General features: G+C 36.7%; 1 protein-coding gene across 1 annotated transcript in view; it reads right to left on the minus strand.

Annotated features, from left to right (window-relative positions):
- Positions 1-23,317, minus strand: part of NBAS (neuroblastoma amplified sequence) — a 180,092-nt gene that overhangs the window by 23,442 nt on the left and 133,333 nt on the right. The window contains exons 48-49 of the mRNA XM_014956881.1: positions 22,804-22,999; positions 3,042-3,181 (exon numbers count right to left, since the gene is read on the minus strand). Of these exons, the coding sequence (XP_014812367.1) occupies positions 3,042-3,181; positions 22,804-22,999 (336 nt within the window). The remainder of the gene's footprint in view (positions 1-3,041; positions 3,182-22,803; positions 23,000-23,317) is intronic.

Below are 23,317 nucleotides of genomic sequence, written 5' to 3' on the forward strand. Positions count from 1 at the left end.
ATGAGAGAGCTGGGACTAATTTCGCCTGGAGGACTTTCATCAGTTGTATAAATACCTGATGGGGAAAGTAAAAAAGAGGCAGCATGACTCTTCTCAGTGATGCCCAACAGGCAACGGGCACGAATAGAAAAACAATACATTTTACTAAAACATAAGAAAAAATAGTATTGTTGTAGTTGTGGAGCCTCCAGTCCTGGAAATATTCAAAACGAAAGGCAATGGCCTTGAGCAGGCTGCTCTAGTTGAGCCTGCTCTGAGCAGAGGGGTGGAGCAGACATCTCTAGAGATCCCTTCTGGCCTCAACTATTGCTAAATACATGAAGATCACAGAATCACATATAAGGTTCTGAATTAATTTACCCTGTTTTGTTGCCTCTTATCTTAGCCCACTTGGTTTTTTTTATTTTTTTTAATGTCAAAATTGTGACCATGTAAATGCCTAGGAGCTTTACTACCTACTTTAGACCCTAAATGAGTTCTGATACAGGTATTCTGCACAAATTCTCATACTTCACAGAGGTATCCTACCTCTGAAATTTAAACCACTGCTAGTTTTGACTACACATCACATTTAATCATTATTTAGTTTTCTCTTCTTCCCTTTAGGAAGTCAGCCTGAAGGAACAGAACACTAGATTGGAGATAAAATTAAATAATTTTTAATTTCCTCTGTTACAGAGCAGTAGACAAGAGCTGCCTATACACAAGAATTGTTCTCCTTTCACAAAATCTTTAGTCTTTCTATTCAACTCAAGGAAAAAGAATTTTGCTAATTGCAGCAATATTTCACTTGACCCTTTGTTCCATAAATTTAACACCATTTTTTTTTTAATCTAAACATTACCTTAAAGTTTGACAGTTTCTACAAAGTGTGAGGCATCCAATTTTCAATTACAATACAACAAAATTTAAAAGGAAGTTGGAACATGAATTTGTGACAGAACACACAGGAGTCCTTGTACAACTTAATGCATTGAGGACAATTTTTGGCTCACAGAACTGTCAAAGAATTTAGGTTAATGCTCATCTAGAAACTGCAAACTGAAGGTGAATAACCCTTACAGATTATCTTCTAATGGACCTGTTCTCTACAAGCACAGAAGAGAGGTACTTCTCATAAAAAGGTAAGCCTTAACTTTTCTGACAAATCAATACACAAACACTTTGTGGAGTGTAGTCCCCAAGTTAAAACAGGTTGTAATTAATGCCCCAAAGTAATCCAATGGAAGCATCATTTAGTGTCTCCAACCTAACTACTGTCAGATAAAACATGGCATATTGTACTTGCTTGCCAGAAATTTATTAATATTATTGCTCTCCTTGAAAGATATGTGACTTTTGCCTTGTAAGATTATATGAATCCTTGTATCTTAGAAGTGATCACCTGTTATAAAATATAACAGCTAAAATTTTTACCTTTAAATGTGGTCAGAAAGTCAGAGACAAAAATAATGTAGTCAAGATGTTCCAAATTAACACGTTCAATAAAATACCTCTTCTGATGCGTGCAACGCTGAAGTTTTAAATAATTTTTTTCATTTTACATTGTTGGTCAGGATATGCCTGCCCTAGTATATATTCTTTACTTTTGGATACTTTATTCAAAGACAGAAGTAACAGGTAGTGGATCTAGCAAAGAGAAGTACCATTGCTTGGTAGCATTACCCGCACAGACCTCCTGCAAACCGGCAGAGCCACCTGAACGTTGCCTTTCAAAGGTTTCAACACGGATCCCCATAGTGGGTCTAGCAAAGAGAAGCACCATTGCTTGGTAGCATTACCAGCACAGACCTCCTGCAACCGGCAGAGCCACCTGAACATTGCCTTTCAAAGGTTTCAACACGGATCCCCAGAGCTTTCTCCCAGAGAAACTGATGTGTGATGGTCTAGACAACTGGTCTGTGAGGTGGGTGGGGAGCTGGCTGACAGGCTGCACCCAGAGGGTGGTGGTAAATAGCTTCTTTTCAAACTGGCAACTTGTCAAAAGTGTGGTCACCTAGGGATTGGTACCAGGCCCAACGCTGTTTAATATCTTCAGAAGTCATCTGGATGATGGGATCAAGTGTACCCTGATGAATTTTGTCAATGACAGCAAACTGAGTGGGGAAGTGGACGCTTCAGAAGGGAGAGACACCCTGCAAGACAGCTTGAATAAGCTGGAAGAGAGGGCTAACAAGAACCTTATGAAGTTCAACAAGGACAAATGTAAGGTCTTGCACCTGGGAAAACATAATCCAGATGGGCAGAACAGGCTGGGATCTACCTAGCTGGGGAGCAGCTCTGTGAAAGGGACCTGAGGGTCCTGGTGCACAGCAAGCTCAACACAAGTTAACAGTGTGCTGCAGTGGCAAAGAAAGCCAAAAGGATGCTGGACTGTATCAGCAAGGGCATCACCAGCAGAGAGAAAGAAGTCATTATCCCGCTCTATCCAGGCCACACACTGTGTTCAGTTTTGGTCCCCACTATACAAAAAAAACATGTACAGGCTGGAGAGGGTCCAGAGAAGATGATCACAGGACTGGGAAGCCTGCCACATGAGGAAAGGCTGAGAGAACTAGGTTTGTTCAGTCTTGAGAAAAGAAGGCTTAGGAGAGACCTTATCACCATGTTCCAGTATTTAAACACTGTTTGCAGAAATGCTTACCTGTTGCTCGTGTCCATTGGTGGCCAAGCTTGAAGGAGTAAAACCAAGTGCTGAAACTCAGATGGACTGTGACTAGACTCCAGAAGTTCCAGAAATAGATCATACCTTTTTTCTTCATTTTCAATATCTGTTATCTCTACCTAGAAATGAAACAACAGAAAAATCAAAACCCACATTTCTTTTAAGAAATCAAGGATTTAAAAGCAAATCAACAATCTGTGAAGGACATCACTGTTGTAAAACAATCCAGGAACACAGTGAATGTAGTTTTCCCAGAAACTGATTTTCTTACCTGTGCTAATTAAACAGGAGAGCACACAGATGATGTGGAATGACCTAGGTGTAATCCCTAAAACAATGTAACCCCACACTGACATCTGTTTGCAGAAATGCTTACCTGTTGCTCGTGTCCATTGGTGGCCAAGCTTGAAGGAGTAAAACCAAGTGCTGAAACTCAGATGGACTGTGACTAGACTCCAGAAGTTCCAGAAATAGATCATACCTTTTTTCTTCATTTTCAATATCTGTTATCTCTACCTAGAAATGAAACAACAGAAAAATCAAAACCCACATTTCTTTTAAGAAATCAAGGATTTAAAAGCAAATCAACAATCTGTGAAGGACATCACTGTTGTAAAACAATCCAGGAACACAGTGAATGTAGTTTTCCCAGAAACTGATTTTCTTACCTGTGCTAATTAAACAGGAGAGCACACAGATGATGTGGAATGACCTAGGTGTAATCCCTAAAACAATGTAACCCCACACTGACATTCATTGATTAGTTCAGAGAATCTTATCTCTGTACTTCAAACAACAAAAAATTACTTAAATTTCCTTTTCTTAATATACAGACATATACACACACACATGTATTTTTAAAGAATGGGTATGTATATTGCTTCCCTAACATATATTACTCTCAATCACCTATGAAAATTCAATAGTTTTACCTGAAATTACAGCATCTGATCTCTTCTCCCACAGGAAAGAGCCTTGAAAGATGATTCTAAATTCATTTATCCAGTGAAGAACATTTGCTAGCAAGTACTGAAATATCTCTCTGTATAGGTGTTTGAACCTAAGAAACAAAAACTGACACCCCATCAACCAGCCACCAGACAACTATTTCAGGAAAAGTGTCCATCTAAGTTTAAAACTTGCAGCTTCTGCCAGGACTTGAATTCACTTCTGTTGATGACAGGTTCTTTTACTATGCAAACTGCAAGCAGTAATTATCTGTAAAGAAGTAAAAGGTCTGACTGTTGAAGGAAGGTTGCTATAAATGAGAACCAACTTGCTACTAAATGAGAAGCAACTTCTGTTTAAAAGTTTGGCTATCACACTAGGAGGGCTTTCACAAATGGAATAGCTCCTCTCTAGCTACCTGACATACAGAAAGTTTCTGGAGTTTAAAAATAATTTGTTACAGTAACAAGGTAACTGCCTCTGCATTATCAACACATTCTAACACGGAATTTTTCCTTCCAACTTTGAAAAGTTCCAGGATATCAAACACTTCAGTTTCATCTTATAATTCTGTTGAAGACACACAGCAATAACTGTTAACTTTTCTGTTTCAGTCCAAGTAGTTCTAAGACATCAAACATGGACAAAGTTTTCCTTAGTTCTACAGCTACTCTAAAAGATTAAAGATTGCATTCCCATTTTTTCAAAGCGACTCTGATACATCAAGGGAAATTTTTTCAAAAGAGTTTGGAAAACAAAGATTACTGATGCATTTATTGAGTTGCCTACATAGTTTGCGACTTTAAAATATTTAGTGCAGAAAAACTGTTCACTTCTGTCTCCAGGGTACATCTGAAAGCACCATATATTAAAACATTTTAGAGAGCGAAGAAATGTGTCTGAGATTTGTCCATTTAAAATGCTTCTCTGTACAGCAAGTGTCACATAGCAGCCATCCGTTACCCACTTGTAATATCCCTAAATTCCATCTACAGCTGCTAATATAAGATATTATCATCTACAATATTTAAAACACAAGGCTGTAAAGAGAAGGGAGAAGAACAGGAAATGGTAAAAGGGCTATAAGACATGCTAATCTCTAAGGATAAAAAAATATTTAGTAATTCAGCAAATTATGTACTATCTAGAAAACAGAAGATCTCATTGCTTCATCTGTCCCCAAACTCCTTTTTCAGACAACTAGCTCTAAATATTTAAACCACGTAAGTGACATTCTGGATGGTCCATTGAGTACATTTTAATATATTTGCACAAACAGCATGTTACTTCAAAACACAGACTAAGTGTTCAGATCTCTCTAATGATAACTGCAAAAAATGGAAAGAAATAGCACAGACAATATTAACAGATGGGAAAAGCTGTCACAGAAATTGAGCCATTAGTAGCAGAGAGTAGATGAGAGTGGATCAGACATTCTATTCAACATGAACCAAATTAAAATAATTCTGCCTCAAATAATAATGCATCTTTAAAATATCAATAATATTATGAAATAACAATGCATCTTTACAGACTCAGGTTTACTTTTAATGAGGTTAATTAATCTAACATTATAATATGTTTTGGACAGCTGGATCCTTGCAACGTGACTACTCATAACACAACACATATTAATTCAATCAAAGTAACTCAGAAGAATTACTTTGTTATTCTTAAATATGGTGTCCATTTCTTTCTACAATGGCATTTTTCAAGTTGCCTACATTTCCCAATAAGAGTAATAAAAATAAAGTGAACTTTCTGCAGCATTTGCTATTTATAGTTTTCTTAAAAACTATTGAAAAGTCACTTTTTATATGGCACTTTAAATGTACATCACTTCAATTTACTGTGAAACAGAAGAGATTAGAAAGTAACAACACAGTGTATAAGTACACATAACTTTAGAATGCATGTGGTGATGTAAAATGCAGCACTAAGGACAGAGGAAATGAAAGGTTAATGAAAGTGAAGGTTAATGAAATGGAAAATACCTAAGTATTGATGAGTAGATGACAAGTATGATTACTTTCGAAAAAAAAATGACTAGTGTTATCCTACCTTAAACTCCCCACCTCTCCATCTTTTAAGTCCTAGCTATTTTCCCTGCTTCGTTTTATCTTACGCTTCTGTGCATCGCTCAGTCATCCCTATGCTCCACACACATCTGCATTTCAAGTATGTTTTAAGCATTATTTCATTCCTATGACAGCACGGTTGTTAAAATAACTTTTTTTTTTTCTGAAAAAGAAAAGCCGAGACTCAGATGTAAACCCATCCTTTAACACCAAGAAGGCCTGACTTTGTGACACAATGGTCACACAATCAGCTGTATCAGGAATATTTTTCAAAAGCATTCCTGAGTTGAAACATCATCAAATACATGCTGATTCTGCAGAGACTGTGTCCACACTTCACATTACACATTGATAAGTAGTCCCAACTTGTTTAAACAAGATTGCAGTGTGTCTAAAATTGTACCTTCTGAGAAGCAGCTGTATTTAACTTGTCTGTATATACCTTTAGACAATAAAGATGATTGAAAACTATGCACAATTTGCCCACTAGCATCACTAGAAAAATCCTAATGAGCAGACGATCAACACTATGTACCAGAAACAGACAACAATAAAACCTTTAAAACCTTCAAAGGATTGTTATTCCTATAAACAAGAGTCCATTTTAAGTTAAATATCACTGCTATGACGTAAATCAAGGCACTTCCTTTAAATAGTTTCTGCACTGCTTTATAGTTTGAATGACAAGATACCTTGCCCTTTCTCTAATTCTTTCCTGTTAATTTTCCTGAAATAGAAGTTATAATCAAACCACAAAAGAAGCGATAGTTCCTTGCTACAAGAAAGCAATTAACTTGGAGGAGCACATTGGAACAAGGGTTTTTTATTTATATTTAGTACACATATATATGTGTGTGTGCATATATATATATATACACACATAGAGATACATATATAATACATACACACAGAGAGAGAACATACGCTTTCCTCTGTATCGCCTCCTCTTTCCAGGGCTGAGGGAGAACACAGTGAGGAAGCAGCCACCTCACGCAGCAGAAACAGAGTTCTGAACAGAGGGTTAGTTAAGGCTGTTGTTTTAATGTACTAACACAGCAAAAGGATTAAAATGTCCACTTTGAACTAAACACACTGCAGCGACTCAGAATGATCTATTCAGATGACTGAATTGTGCAATGCAACAAGGCACTGCATTTCTACCTGTATGATCATCTTTAAACCTTGGGGATGGCATACTGTAACTCAGCCTTTCCCACCTCTTTTTTCTTTTAAACCAAAAATCAAAATAATCCTTCTAATATACTTGAAGGCTATGCAAAGATAACCTGCCACAAAGTGCACAGAGCCCTGATAGCACAAGTGCCTGCAAAAAAGAACCTGTCACTGAACAGAATAACGAGGCCTGTAGCAAGGCAGTAAGGAGCATGCTTGAACTTCAGATGATCCCAAAGGAATATGAAAGAAAAAAAAAACCAACATGAAAGCAAGGACTATCAGTTTTAACAACAGATTTGCTCAATTCTTTCTTGAGTTTCCTTAGATCATGCCTTCGCTTTGGCAGTAGAATACAGCTGGCTTCACGTTTTTCATTAAAATAAAAGGATGCACGAATATTTACCACTATGGGAAAATCAATTAGAGGAATTAATTTTAGAAATGATACTCATGATAAATTATAAAACAAAATACAAATTAAGTAAAACCAAACCTCACGTTAAACTGCTAACACACACAATTTCAGTATCAATGAGGGACTAAATATGTTTAAAAATCAAGATGTAAACATCTGCTAATGTTCCTTAAAAGAGTATCTAGGAAATTAACAGAACAAAACACAGGCTACAAAAGCAGTATCAAGTGTTACTTAGAACTGCATTAAATACCACCACACCAGCTGCTTGAACCAGTGCAAACTCCTCTTAATCATATGGTCTCCTCCTGAGGACTTTAATTTTTTTTTATTTTTTTTTTTTTACACCTTTTCCCAGTATTTCCTGTTATTAATTAGCAATGGGTTAGGACAGCCCATAAAAGAGTTCTGACTCATCCCATATTATCAATCCTTAATAAAAGCAAAAAATTATTCCATCTTTCTCAAATATTGACCAAGACATAAAATTAACTACATTTCTGAATGGGAATGCCAACTGCAGCTACAGCAGAAGGCATAAATCAGATCTGCTTTTTATTGGAGATATATTCTTCTGCCTGTTTTTCAGCATGGCCACACAATACACCTCATTGTATTACTTGATTTCAGCCGTCAAAACAGCTATTTTTCCACAAGTAGTTATGGTCTGTTTACCCGTAGCAGAAACCTGACATAGCATATGTTCAATCACCCATCCTCTTACAGGGAGACTTGGGAACTTGCTGTAACTTACAAATCTTAAGAAAACTAAAAGATTGCTGAAAGATTTATTGCTGGAGTCTACTTATTTATTAAACAATTGGCCACAATATCTCAGTTCTGAAATCATTTTGCTAGTAGGAAGTTATATCAGTTCTTGATATCCAGAGCTGAAATAAAAATGCACTTATAATCCCTCGTCAAATAAAACCCCAAACTGTTCTCCCTGATGATAAAATCTTTCGAAGATTTATATAGTCGTCTTCCCTCACAGATTAGATACTATTAAAAATGTTGAAACCACATAACATGCTTTATCCACTTTCAATGCACGAAGTTTTGATTCATCATCTTGTTTCACAGATTTGTTATTACTTTATAGATACTCATTGTGTGACACACATGAAGGAGGCCAAATATGAGAAGTTCCCTCCAAAGTTTGTTCTGAAGCTTTTACATACCTAATATTTTATAAAAATTATAAAATATAAAAAAGAATGATAAGGTTAAATAAAGCTGTGGACATCATCCACGACTGATAAATAAAACCTTTGGCATGGCAGGCTGCAGGATGAGTTGTTCATTCAGTCTATTATCTCACCCTTGAAGTTAGTTTAAAATCAGTACTTAGAGCACAGTGGAATGTTGCTGTACCTAAATTGTGCTCCCGGGGCATAAATATCCACTATATATATTCTCCTGATCCTATAGGAAAAACCCATCTGATATAGCTGTAAAAGCTTTATTGCTAAAGCTATATAATTGGAGTATCTGGTGCTGACCGACCTGGCTGATTAACCTAGAGTTTTGTTTAAAAAAATAGAAATGCCAATAAAAAGATCCAGCCAATCCAGTCCTCTCCTTCTCCTGAGATAAAACACAAAATGCTGCCTATTTACATACAAGAATGGTGAGCAGGAAAATTAAAGCAGACAGACCTCCACCTCCCTCTGCCCAATGAAATCTGGTCTGCATTACACAACATAACAATGTGACCATGGCAGAGCCATGGATTTCATCAACAGATTTTGTTGACTGCTAATGTTCTAAGGAAATAATTAATAAAGCTGTTTTTAACCAAAGAATCAAGATGTAGAACTCAAAAAAAATTTTTCCTTTATTATAATTGCTTATTTACTGAGAAAAGCTACATCCATGCTTAAAACCAACCCCCTATATTTAAGGCAGAGACATTTGTGGTTTCCAAGAGCTGCAACCAAAAGCCTACTGATTTACATCATTAGAAAATTTATTTTATTGTATCTACTAGACTGTAATGTAAATATTTCAAAATATGTTCTTGTTTGTCACTGCAGCATCAATTTGAATTAATACGGCATTGAAAACATAAACACTAAGCAGGCATTTGAGTAGTCCCTTCTTCCTACGATACATTTTCAATATGTCAGGGCTCCCTTGTAAAATGCAGTGCGTTTTTATTTATCATCCCCCTCTTTTCCAAGCTCTAGTGGTAGACAATTCATCTATGTTGCATTTTAAAATAATAGGCAGATCTGACATGAAAGATTATATTCAGATTCAAGATAGGGAATGCTGATGCTAAAATTTGCTTCCACTCATTAGACAGGGCTTAACATGGTTTATAAACAATGACTAAAAGGACTGATAACAATTTGAGAGAATTTCTGTAATTGCCATTTTGGTGTGCTGTTCAAGGCATAAAAATGCAACAGTCTTGCCTTAAGGAGTTTACAGTCTAATTTGGTAAATCAGCAAAGAAAATACTGCCCTTGCTACACAAACAGGCCAGAGGGGGTTGGTCACCGAAGAAATTAATCATCCCATTTTGTGGGTCATTCCCTGTTCTGCTGGTATCTGTGCGGCTCCGGAAAAGTCTGCACAAACGTAAGTTACTGAAACCTACTTCCAGTACAAGGCTGCAAAGTTAAAAGCTTGTTACAAAGGAAATAAAACATTACAACCTAAGTTAAATAGATATTTAAAAGTTACGTATTCACAAAATGAACACAAATGTGAAAAATCACCAGTAAAAAACAAAGTGCAGAAGTGTACAACTCTTCCTGAAATTGCAGCGCTACTGACCCTGCAAAGATAAGATCAGGTGTTTTTAAAGGCTGCTATTTATTTCATTCTCTTCAAATTGTTTCAAAATGCTAGACATCCTATCAACCTTGACATTAGACATGTTATATACTTGTGAAACAAAGCAAAACCACAAGCACATATTGAAACACCTTATTCAAGACCAGAGCACCGGCAAACCCTTTTTAAAGGCAAGCCCACAAGTGTACTCCTCAACACACTACCAGCATCCCATCATTTCTAAACCAGGCTTTCTTTAAAAAGAAAAGTTTTAAGTTGCGATTGAGAGGGAAATCCTCAAAGACAAAACAGGGTCAGGCTGGTGAGAGCAGTGACAGGCTTGGAAGAATGAACCACGGTGTTATTCAGCCACCCCTCTATCGGTGCAAGAGCACACACAAAGAAACCAGCCAAGAGTAACCAGAGTAGAACTGTGAGCTTGGGCATGGACAGTTTGAGATGTGTGGTGAAAGGTGTGGAGGAGGCCTCACGTACCGCCAGAGAAGCTAAAAGCTAGTGAACTAATTGTTCTGTGACACATACACTGGAAGTCAGAGACTCCAAGAAGAACTACTACTCTTTTTCCAGTTCTTACTCCTAATTAACCCTCTCTGACTACCCACGGACAAGGGCAATACCAGAGTAAGTTTCACATTTACTTTCCCTACTCTTCCTTTCATGTCTGGATTTTTTTAGCCACAGTTGGAGACAGAATACTGGGCTGAACTCGACCTTGACCTGAACCGGCACTGACATTTTTATGTACTCACACACTAATTAAAATTTACATTACGAAAACAAACTGGGCCCACAATATTTTGTTATATGTAGTTTCCATGTGGAATTGAGGGAATTTATACTCTCACAAGGTAGCTGAATAGGAGTCAATGAGGTCAAGTGAAACTCACTTCTCAAAGATGTAATTTACAGACTTCATCTCAAATTTAATATCTCTTTCTCCCCTTCTTCCCCCAGTATTTATTTAAATTTTGAACTTTAAACAATAACGTGATATATAGTACCTTTTACTCTATGTCCTAGCACCATATTGCCATGTACAGAGTTAAAGGCAACTAAGAACTCATTTATACAGCACTAGGTGTTAACATTCTTTAAATATTCACAATGATTTAGAATTAGATTCAAAAGATTTCCTAGTAAAAAGGAATACTGCCAAATGACTACCGTGAGACACTGACATAATCTGCTTCCTCAAGGAGCATTCAGTTTTAGTACTGCACTTACTTCCAAGTTTGGGAAAGTCTTTTTTGGAGAGCTTATAAAAACTTTTACTTTTGAGAAGACTCGTGGAAAATTGTGGTTTAGATTATAAAAGTGTTAGTTTACTCACACCACTGTTGGATAAGAAAGTCCAATTTAATGAGCACATATGTACAACTAAATTGTAAATCTGACAAGTTCAAATATTTCCTGTGCACTAAGTTCCTTTAATAAAAATTTGTATGCCAATGTGTGTCATTGAGAAGTCCATCTTTCCTTTAGCACAGATGAGTTTTGCCTTCTCAGAAATATATTCCAAATATATTCCCCTCATGGCAGAGAAACCTGTCAGTTTTAAATAAGACTTTTTCATGGTACTTTCTCAATCTGCCCAAGTTTGTATGTGGATAATCCCACTTTCAATTCATTTTGGATCCTGGTAAATGGAAACCTATTACGTGGTAGTAAGTCACAGCTGAGAGATGGTACCTTTTTAAAAACTGTTATGTTGGGCTCACAAATGCCCCCATATAATGATGAAATTTATTTCTATTTTACAAAAAAAACACTGTAGGAAAAACATCATTTAGTTTGGAGCCTGGACCAATGCTGCAGATTAAATTCCTTTGCTTGAAAGAAGCATTTCTGAAGATATGCTTATGGAGTTATTCCAGTTAATAAAAAGCAACAGTTTTATTAAGGAATAACCACTTAAACCCAACAAAACAATATAACAAATCGACAGAAAAAACCCACCGCATTCAAAGTACTGTTGATTTCCTTACGAGGGGGAATATAACCTGAGACAGCGACGTAAAGGCCTACCTCACATCTCCCCTCCGTTTGAGACCAACGAGGAGGCAGTTCTTGGTGGAGTGTACTCCAAGTCCTGAACTCACAAAGAGAACATGAGCTGCTATGACCTAGACTTTGGAAAAATAGCCACTGCCTGACAGACCGGAGGGAAGCATCTGCTATCAAAACAGCCACCTTAGAGCAATCAATACAAAATTAAAACTGAAGTCAAGAGTTTTGCATGGCAAACTCGGTGCTCACAACCCATGCTTTCTGCCCCAAAGGAGGGAGAACTCTCAGATCAGGCTTTCTCGCATTTTCCCCCAAAGCTGGTCTTAGATGTGAATCTGAGTGCTGACCACACCTGAAACCCACACATGGGTACTAACGGGATGCACATAAGCTCACAGGTCAAATCCTGCTCAAACTGAAGCCAGAGAACAGGATAAGCAAATTATGGGATTCAAGTTTAAAAACAAATCAACCAGAAGCCTACCGGTGATGAATCAAACACAAGCTCAGCCACGTGTGGAGTTGCCTGTCTTGCAGAAATACCTAAGAACTATTTTCTTCTGAAGTGATTTATACGTTGTTTAATTCCTTATCTGCTTGATATGCAGCTCACTCAGAAATGCATATAGATTCAATAAACACAAATGCATTGCTTAATGCATAAAAATGCATAACTCATGCAAAAAATAAAATCCATTCATTTGTATTCTGCAGGAGACTACGTCCTAATCTGCAAATACATTTCGGCACAGAGAAAACCTCTGAAGACTGTACATAGATATTGATAGAGGGGTAAGGGCAAATAAAGAAAAAATTATGCATTTGAAAGATTTATATATCTAGCTAGCTCGAACTGAGACACAGTATTAACAGATATGTAATTTAAAATGTATATTGACTAGGTGTCAGTTAATAGGTACAAATTTGGATCTATGTAAATCATGGCTAAATAACATCTGTGCAACATGAGGGACTTAAAAACATGTAAGTCATTTTACTTGTATGCGCCAGCTACTAATCACTGTTTCACAATTCATAATCTATATATAATATAGATACTCTACGTTTAGAACAGAAAAGAGTGTTGGAAGACGCAGCCTAGAAATCACAAGATTTTAATTCTTAAGTATTAATTTTAAGCTGTTAAATCAGCATCAGCCATTTCCCTCCATACCTTATGCAAGTGGCTTTTCAATCTACCTTTTCTGACCATCACTACCACCAAGCAGCAGTGCATGCACAAGCTCCCAGTACTCAGCCACATGTATAACTGTCATCCTGATCAGTCTGCAATTCTTGCTAATAGAAGAAAAATTATTTTAAAACCTGTTTTCATGTAAACGAAAACTTGTCAAAATTAATCTTTCCAAAATGTCATCCTGCAGACGGGCGAAAAGTAAAAGACACGTTTTTAGAAAGAACAGCCCACTATAAACTAAGATACTCTCTTTTAGGAGCAAGTTGTTGATGTTGACTCACATTTTAAATAATATTTATGTACTTTTATTTTCAGTAAAAAACAGAAAAGAAAGAGACTTCAACTTTTAAAGCAAAATTCCACTAATACTTATGACCTAGAGCAGGATTTAGCAGCACTTAGAGTACCAAGTAGATGGATACCACAAAGTTATTCAAGCTGTAAAAACTGAAATAAATGAATAGCTCTCTTGCAGTGATAAAAATAATCAGAAGATGCAACATCATGCAACTGTCATATCAAATGGCAGTACATAAGCACTGCAATTGGTGGTTTTCTTTTTCATTTGATGTAGTGAAAGTGAGCGAGTCCCTACATAATAACAGCAACAGTATGGAAAAAAACCCCTCATTCTCTCAATCAACATGAACTATAAGAAATTACTATGAAGTAAGAACTATTTTAATAACACCTGAGGGGGCTTCTCAGATGATACAGAGTTTACAGACCACTTAATAAAAAAAATTCAGCTAGCAAGATGGTTTATGGAATAAAAAAGCATTTAAAAAAATCCACAACACAGTATCAACCGAACACCACAGTTATTAATACAAAATGCTCATTTAGATATTAACAAGATAATGCCTAAAGAAAAACAGTTTTAAAATTTACTTATATTTTTAAAAGACTTTTAATAACATTCCTGACTAGAAAGCACTGAAGAAATTGATCTGCTAACAGGAACAAAATCAAAACACACAACAGGAAAAAACAGTTTATAATCAAATACTGAAGGTAAAAAGTAGAATTTCTCATGATTTTATGACTGCTTCTTTGCTTATCTAAATTAAACGATGTTTTTGGAGGACTGCAAGCACTGAACAGATAATACTGCAAACAAATGAGCTAGCTTTTGTTGGTCAAGGACACTGTAGAAAAAAACCTTCAATTGACATTAAAAAAAACAGTCTAAGCTAAGTAACCATATGATGGCAAATAAAAAGTAACAATGGTAAAGCCATCACATTTTAAAATATGCTAAATTAGCCTCATCAAGTCAAAACAGGAACCTGGGCCTCACTAAATTAAATTCAGAGACCTCTGGTTAATGTACAGCTGAAGTCAAGAGAGCAATCAAGGTGTTGGGATGCACAAGCACGGACTGTTAATTTCCACAAGAACATCACATTCACTTCTCCAATTACCTCCTTTGGAAGTCACACTGCATGTTACAGTGGGCTCTGAGATAGAGGGGAGAATAGGTAGATGTAGAAAACACTGTGGATGAGGCAACATGATTGGAATTGTTTACTCACACTGAGTAAACAACAGAAGAAGGAAAAAAAGAGTAGTGAAGTACATAAAACAGAGCAGGGATTTTGATTTTCTGGATTTTACTATCCTATAAAATAGAACATCACCACATACCAAATCATATAAAGAGGTAAAAAAAAAAAAATCCTTCTACAAATTTTTAGCATGTTTTGCACTCGATGCTGTATGGTGTACAGAGTCAAGAATTTAGCAAGACACCCAAGGATGAATCACAGTTCATCCACCAATTTCTTTGCCATAGAATAACAGAACTCTGAGTACCTTACTAATGACTCTTAATTTTTCTGAAACTGAGATAAAAGCAGAATATGCAATGTTTAAACCATTCTCCACTTATAACTTCATTACAAAAGACCTATTACAGAAAGTGAATTATCCCCCATGAATCCACTCCAGAGCACTCTTATCTTCCTCTGAAGCAACTGCTGTGAGCCACAGAATACCCTAGGACCCAGGGCTCCCGTTCAAAACCATCATGTTCACTCAAGCTCTATTGCTTTCCTCTCCACTTTCTCTTATCCGATTTATTTGTGTAGCTAATGGAAAAATATTTCATTTGCATCTTAAAGTATTTAATTAATCATACACGCTACAATTTATGTTCCCAGTAAAAATACATTTCACATGTTCTCATATGGATAAATTGCACCTTCAAGGAACGGAAATTCGTGTTTTAAAATATTAATTAAAACTTAAATTAAATTTCTTAAACTTAATTTTTATGCATTACCAGTGGAGAAACAATGTCTCTAGAATTATAAACAACATCATAACGAATTTACTTGAAGTTGATAGGACCATAAATCTTTCTTCTAATTAAGCACTTTTCACAAACAAAAGATGACTGAGGATTAAAGAGATACAGTTCCTTCACTAGTATTTTCCCAGATCAAGCTAAATACAGGTCATGGTTACCTGACAAATGACTTCAGCAAAATTAATCGAGAATTCTTACATCTCTCTGTGCTTTTCAAATCCTTTCGTTTAAATCTCTCTGACACAAGTAGAGGAAATGGGAAAAAGTTGAAAACCACTGGACACTGAGTTATTCATAGAATCATAGAATTGCCCAGGCCGGAAGGGACCTCCAAAGGTCATCTAGTCTGACCTCCCCACAGTCAGCAGGGACACCCCCAACTAGACCAGGTTGCCCAGGGCCTCATCGAGCCTCACCTTGAATATCTCCAGGGATGGGGCCTCAACCACCTCCCTGGGCAACCTGTTCCAGTGCTCCACCACCCTCACAGTCCTAATCTAAATCTGCTCCCCTCCAGCTTGAAGCCCATGGAGACCTTTTTCATGAAGTGGTACGAAGAAATATCACATAAACAGATACACATTTTTCATACAATGGGGGAAGAGAAAAAAAAAGAGCAATGAAGGCTTGACAATCATACTCAAGTTCTCAGAAAGTCATTATGTTAATGTAGACATTATGAAGTCACAGAAAACTTACATATGGTATACATAAATAGCCTATATAAAGGAAGGGCAAATGTGTGTGGGATGTATATCACACAAACGCAAATTGATTTTTACATTTTTAAAGCTAAACTTTAGGGAATGTCATGGTTTAACCCCAGCCAGCAACTAGGGCTGCACAGCTACTAGCTCAATACCCCCAGTCTCCCTCCAGAAGCACAGGGAGAAGACGGAGAAAAGGGGGTAGAAAGGAGAAAAAAAACCTCATGGGTTGAGATAGGGACAGTTTAATAGAACAGTAACAGAAAAAGAAAATAACAGTAATAATAATGGTAAAAGAACAAACAAAATAAAGTGATACAACGCAAGTCACTCGCGCCACCCAATGATCGGTTGCCCAGCCTGACCCAGGCAGTGATCACAGATCCCTGCCCCACTGGCCAACCCTCATTTATATACTGAGCATGATGTCTATGGTATAGAATATTCCACTGGCCATTCTTATATGGGAAGCTGAAAAAGTCCTTGACTAACATCATCTGGCAACAACTAAAACCATATGCGTTATCAGCGTCATTCTCATGCCAAATCACAGCAGCTACTAGAAAAAAAATTAACTCTATCCCAGCTGAAACCAGGACAAGGAAAAAAAAAAAAAAAAACCAACAGATAAAAGAAAAAAAATCCCTAAAGTTAGAATCTTAAATTCACATTAGGTATCCCTTCGAATTTTAAAAAATGCCTAGCCCTCAGCAGCTCTATACCACAAGATCATGAAAAAAACATAAAGAGATACAGTTCCTTCACTAGTATTTTCCCAGATCAAGCTAAATACAGGTCATGGTTACCTGACAAATGACTTCAGCAAAATTAATCGAGAATTCTTACATCTCTCTGTGCTTTTCAAATCCTTTCGTTTAAATCTCTCTGACACAAGTAGAGGAAATGGGAAAAAGTTGAAAACCACTGGACACTGAGTTATTCATAGAATCATAGAATTGCCCAGGCCGGAAGGGACCTCCAAAGGTCATCTAGTCTGACCTCCCCACAGTCAGCAGGGACACCCCCAACTAGACCAGGTTGCCCAGGGCCTCATCGAGCCTCACCTTGAATATCTCCAGGGATGGGGCCTCAACCACCTCCCTGGGCAACCTGTTCCAGTGCTCCACCACCCTCACAGTCCTAATCTAAATCTGCTCCCCTCCAGCTTGAAGCCCATGGAGACCTTTTTCATGAAGTGGTACGAAGAAATATCACATAAACAGATACACATTTTTCATACAATGGGGGAAGAGAAAAAAAAAGAGCAATGAAGGCTTGACAATCATACTCAAGTTCTCAGAAAGTCATTATGTTAATGTAGACATTATGAAGTCACAGAAAACTTACATATGGTATACATAAATAGCCTATATAAAGGAAGGGCAAATGTGTGTGGGATGTATATCACACAAACGCAAATTGATTTTTACATTTTTAAAGCTAAACTTTAGGGAATGTCATGGTTTAACCCCAGCCAGCAACTAGGGCTGCACAGCTACTAGCTCAATACCCCCAGTCTCCCTCCAGAAGCACAGGGAGAAGACGGAGAAAAGGGGGTAGAAAGGAGAAAAAAAACCTCATGGGTTGAGATAGGGACAGTTTAATAGAACAGTAACAGAAAAAGAAAATAACAGTAATAATAATGGTAAAAGAACAAACAAAATAAAGTGATACAACGCAAGTCACTCGCGCCACCCAATGATCGGTTGCCCAGCCTGACCCAGGCAGTGATCACAGATCCCTGCCCCACTGGCCAACCCTCATTTATATACTGAGCATGATGTCTATGGTATAGAATATTCCACTGGCCATTCTTATATGGGAAGCTGAAAAAGTCCTTGACTAACATCATCTGGCAACAACTAAAACCATATGCGTTATCAGCGTCATTCTCATGCCAAATCACAGCAGCTACTAGAAAAAAAATTAACTCTATCCCAGCTGAAACCAGGACAAGGAAAAAAAAAAAAAAAAACCAACAGATAAAAGAAGAAAGATCCCTAAAGTTAGAATCTTAAATTCACATTAGGTATCCCTTCGAATTTTAAAAAATGCCTAGCCCTCAGCAGCTCTATACCACAAGATCATGAAAAAAACATATTATAACAATATGAGGGGAAAGGCTAAATGAAATTACCTTCTCTAAATGACAAAGCTATTTGCATTTAAGTGGCATGCAAACAGTAATTACATTTTGCATTTGCATAATAATTAAACAATCCCTTCAAGACAAGGTGTGTCTTCTATAAGCTTCCCAGTTATTAACTTCTTATCTTAAACTAACCCTTGGTTTACCTAGAGAAGCTTTGTTAGCGCTGCTATAACTCCATGGGGCAAAACCCTAACACTTATTACTGTAACTTATGCCTTGTAACTGGTCACTGAACTGAACGACAATGTACCCACATGTAACCTGTCAGCTGATGCCTTACGTGTGTTAGACAGTGCTGTGAGTCCTTACAGACTATATTTTTATATATTATATGAAAACAAATGGATTTCCCATCTCAGATGGATCAAGCTAAAATTCGATATGAACATTCTAAAACCATGTTTTTCTCAGCCCCACCCAACATTTTTTTAATATATTTTAAAAAGTCAGTATTTTGACCCATATTTTTCATGCACCAGTTAACTAGAAAATTACAGAACCTGAAAAGCTCAGATAAAATTCATCAAGGGGATTAAAACAACGCATGCCTCCTCCCTCCAGTAGCGTAGGACGCTACTGGAATGTGAATTAAAGACTCTCAAGCCTTTGAAAAATGAGGACCCCTGAATTTTTAATTCTGTTAACTAATCATTAGAGAACTGGAAATTGCTGTGTTTCTGGCCGTTTGATAGGTAGCTGCTTCCATAAAGCATATTTTTAATTTTGTAAGAGCTGGCCTGCTTCCCAGCAGCACATTGATTTGTGGGACCACTACTTACATCACCTAAAGCATAATTAAATATTAAGTCCCTCCTTGATGTATGCAAAGTCTGACTAAGAGGATTAGTAGACACACTGAGGGTAGCTTTCACACATTTTCTGGTAATTGAACACTGCAATATCATTAAACTTATCTTTACTCAATAGAAATCCACATTCATCCTTTACAAAATCTGCTGTCCCTTTTTGTATGAAGGAATGGTAAAGGAAAAAGAGGGATCCCTTAAAAGCATGTAAGAAACGTCAAGAAAGTAGCGACAAAACAATCTGGAAGTAAGAGAATGACTACATTTTTGAAATACTTACAATTTAAAATTAATTTTAAAAACAAACCAAAAAACCCCACAAAACCCCAAGCAAACCTTTAAACACCTTCTCCTACAAGCTAAAAATAGCATTTAATCCACCCACATCCCTCTCTTTTTCTTCTTTTTTCTTCTTTTCTTTTTTTTTTTTTTAATATTATCAAGGGTTTTCCTACTTCACTGGATGAGAAAGGATGACCAAATTAATAAAGGTGTAGTGATGTTAGAGAAAATGATATCTACAGACAAGGCAGACACAGCAGCCTGAGCACGTTTGAAAGACGTAATTCCTCGTGTGTACTTTTTGACCCTGCTTCACTCAGGATTACCCAGCAACCTGATAAAACTTTTAAACTGTGCTTCAACATCCCCTTCTGTAGAACAGGGTTGCTTCTGAAGGTCTTTGTACCTGAAGCATTAACCTGCACAAGCATCTTGCTTAATTAATGCTTTGCCAAAAGCTCACATACAAATCTCTCTTCACTTTTCAGCAGTCATGTAACTACCAAATTCTGCAGCGTTCTTGGTTCACTAACCACGGATGATTGTGAAACGTACCTAGGCAAAATTCAGAGAAGAGTTTTCAATATGCTATTTTATTATGCTATTTTCCCTGTTTGTTAATTCAAAAGCAAGCAAACAACCATCAAATAAGATCATCACTTGCTTTTTCTAATATCAACTTGTAGACTAGCATTTGACATCATCTGACTCAAAGAAAAAAAATAGTTTAAGTAGTGGATCACTCATTTTTTTTCTAGGACATATGTGAAGAACTCTGATTATCAATGACTGGTACCTAATAGACAAACCAATATGACTTTTCTGTCTGAAGTGCACATTAGTTTCCTTGCACAAAATATTCAATGAAAACAAAGGGTTCTCATTGATGCCGTTGGCTTGAACTGACACAAAAATTAGAGTAATTTTTAAATATGTTCCAACAGGACTCATAATTGCACTCGGTGGCAGGAATTGGAATGAGACAACGATTTTTATATAAGTGCATATAAACACAGCTTTCACTATTGCCAAGCATAAAAACTATTTCTTACCTTAGCTAAATAATAAACACTATATACAGATAATTTTGTATTACAGTATAGTATACACATTTTTTACACAATTAGCTCTGAAAGGTGCTTATCTAGCACAGTACTTCAGCTTTTCACTACATGGCTTTTTGCACCACTTTCTTACTCGTCAGCAAAAGAGCAGAGCACATAAGAGTCAGCAGCTCTGTGTTACGAGCAGATGGAGCGCTGCTTGGAGTAAGTACAAACCTCTTCCCTCACAAAAAACAGGTACACTGTCCTGCTCGAAACAAGGAGTATTCTAAAAGCCCACCAATTCAGGAAACAGAAATTATTAACATATTATATGAAGAGACCTAAAGGGGCTGGAAGATGGCTCCAACAAGAATCACAGGAGGTTTAACAGCCACGTCACACCAGGGACAGCCAGGCTGAGAGGTCCTTGGGGGTCCTGGTGGGCAGTGAGCTACATGTGACACAGCAGCACGTGCGACGCATTCAATTAATTCCTAAAACATCCCGAGGCAAAACACAAGTGGATGTGACTTTCATGTTGTAAAGTTATATACATTTTGACTTATCAGACTATGGGAGAAAATAAAAGTGATCTGATATATTTCTCAAACAGGCATAATGACTCTCACAAGGTTTCTGTCAAATACAGGTTCTTTTTTTGTCTTCTACAGAAATGGATAAAAGCCATTACCTATCTGTAACTTTTTTTCTTAAAACATACTCTAGTTGAATCTTTTAGACATGAAATGCTTTTGGATTAGAAAACGGTCACAGTCAACAGAAATATTGACAAAGGACTGAACTGAAGATGAAGAATCCAATCACAGACAGACACCTGAAGAGCAGTTAAGTGCTGGTATTACTGTGAATGCAAGAGAAAAAGTAATTTCTAAAGAAAGCAAGAGATAAGCATTTTAAGATTTTTATTATGATTATTCCCCTTGGATGATTTTAGCACAGTGAAATCAAAACTGAGATATTGCTTTTGTTTTATATGAATATAAAATGTTTTTGTGCATAGATATTTTGAGGAACTGTTAGAAATATTCTATTATAGTTCCATAATGTCTTGGCATGAAGGCGAGGCATTTTGAAAATGGAGAGAAAGTAACTCTGCTTCTGTATAATTCTACATGCAGCAAGTGATACTCATATGATTTCAAAGAGGCACAGGCTTCAAAGACAAGACTACTTCTTCCTGTTAAGTCTTTAGTATATTTTCATAGTACTTAGAAATGTAAAATCCTAAAAATACGTATATTGATATTAAGCACTTCACCAAAAATGAGTCATGAAATAAAGCAGTTAAAATATTAACAAATAACCAACAAGAACCTTTTTGTTTATATGGATTTTTTTGTAATATTCTACTTGACAAACTCAAGTGTTTTCACTGCTGAGAACATTCGCTAGATGATCCTTATTAGTCTCAGATCAACTTTGGCATATGCTTTAAAAATGTCACTCTTTAAATCAGAAGGAAAATTAATCTCTTTTAGGCTTGAAAACTTGAACAAGAAGCACTCAGTCTCTCTCTGTTGGAAACAAATAAATAGCTAAGAGTAACTTATTTCACCAATGATTTTACCTTATTTTTTTTCCTGATTTACACTGAAAAGCTTAAAATTATCACCTGACCAGTTAAAGGTGTGAACTAGTTTTAAGCTACTACTGTTTTTAGTTGTTAGGTGCTGTCCCTTGAAAGACAACAGCAGACTATGACCGAATGCATTCGCTACCAATTAAGTCTTTGCATTTGAGAATGTCCTTAAATGTTCCTACTATACATTCATGAAATAAGATCTCAGAAAAAAAGAGCGACAGTAGCCAGTAATTCTCATTCTAATTCTGACTATAACGTCACACCAAGTAGAGGATGAAGAGGGAAAGTAGAACTGACAGAAAAACATGCTCAGAAAAAAAAAGAATATACAAAGCCAATGCTTAACGTGGAGGAAAGTCATTAGTACTTAATCAACTTCAGTATTATGTACTCCTGATCCCAAAGAAAAGCTGAGGAATCCATTAACTTTACATTAACTTTGTTTTTCAAGGAATGTATTAGAAACCTGGTTCAAAAGGAAAGCAGGATCAGTTTCCATACCAACAAGATGCATCACAACCATATACTGCAATTCAGCATCTCATCATTTCCTCCTTGTATAAACTAGCCTTACGCTGTCATTTATAGCAATCAATATTAATACCTTTGTTTCAGGCCAGGAAGCTCTGAGAACAGCTTGTGTCCTGAAGTACACAAGTAGCTTGCTATCCTCATCACTGAGATGGAAGGCTTGCTCCAGGATTTGCAGTACTCTGATGCGAGGCTTCACTGCTAAAGAGTCATCACCACAGAAAGGTCTCAACCACTCCAGAAGGTCATCTGAAGAAACAACTTTCTCCCTGTAATTAAACAATACTGCATTAAATGGTCTTTGGTAATCCTAATCAAACTACTATATGTATTTTCAGAGCTGTTAATAAGGACATTCAATACGTAATAAATACATAACACTGGAAATGGAAGACCTCACCTCTGTGAGGATGCAGAGAAATGAGCCTTGTAAATCAGATGCCTAAAGCTAAGCGGTGTAAGAACTTTTTTTGAACTTCAAATAATGACATAATACCACAGAAATCAATCTATACAGTTACATATTCGCCCACATACAACCTTGACTGCCAACTCTATCAGAATGGTGCTGGATTTCAGCAGCTGAA

Source organism: Calidris pugnax, unplaced genomic scaffold (assembly GCF_001431845.1).
Source record: "Calidris pugnax isolate Ruff unplaced genomic scaffold, ASM143184v1 scaffold171, whole genome shotgun sequence".
Lineage (NCBI taxonomy): Eukaryota > Metazoa > Chordata > Aves > Charadriiformes > Scolopacidae > Calidris > Calidris pugnax.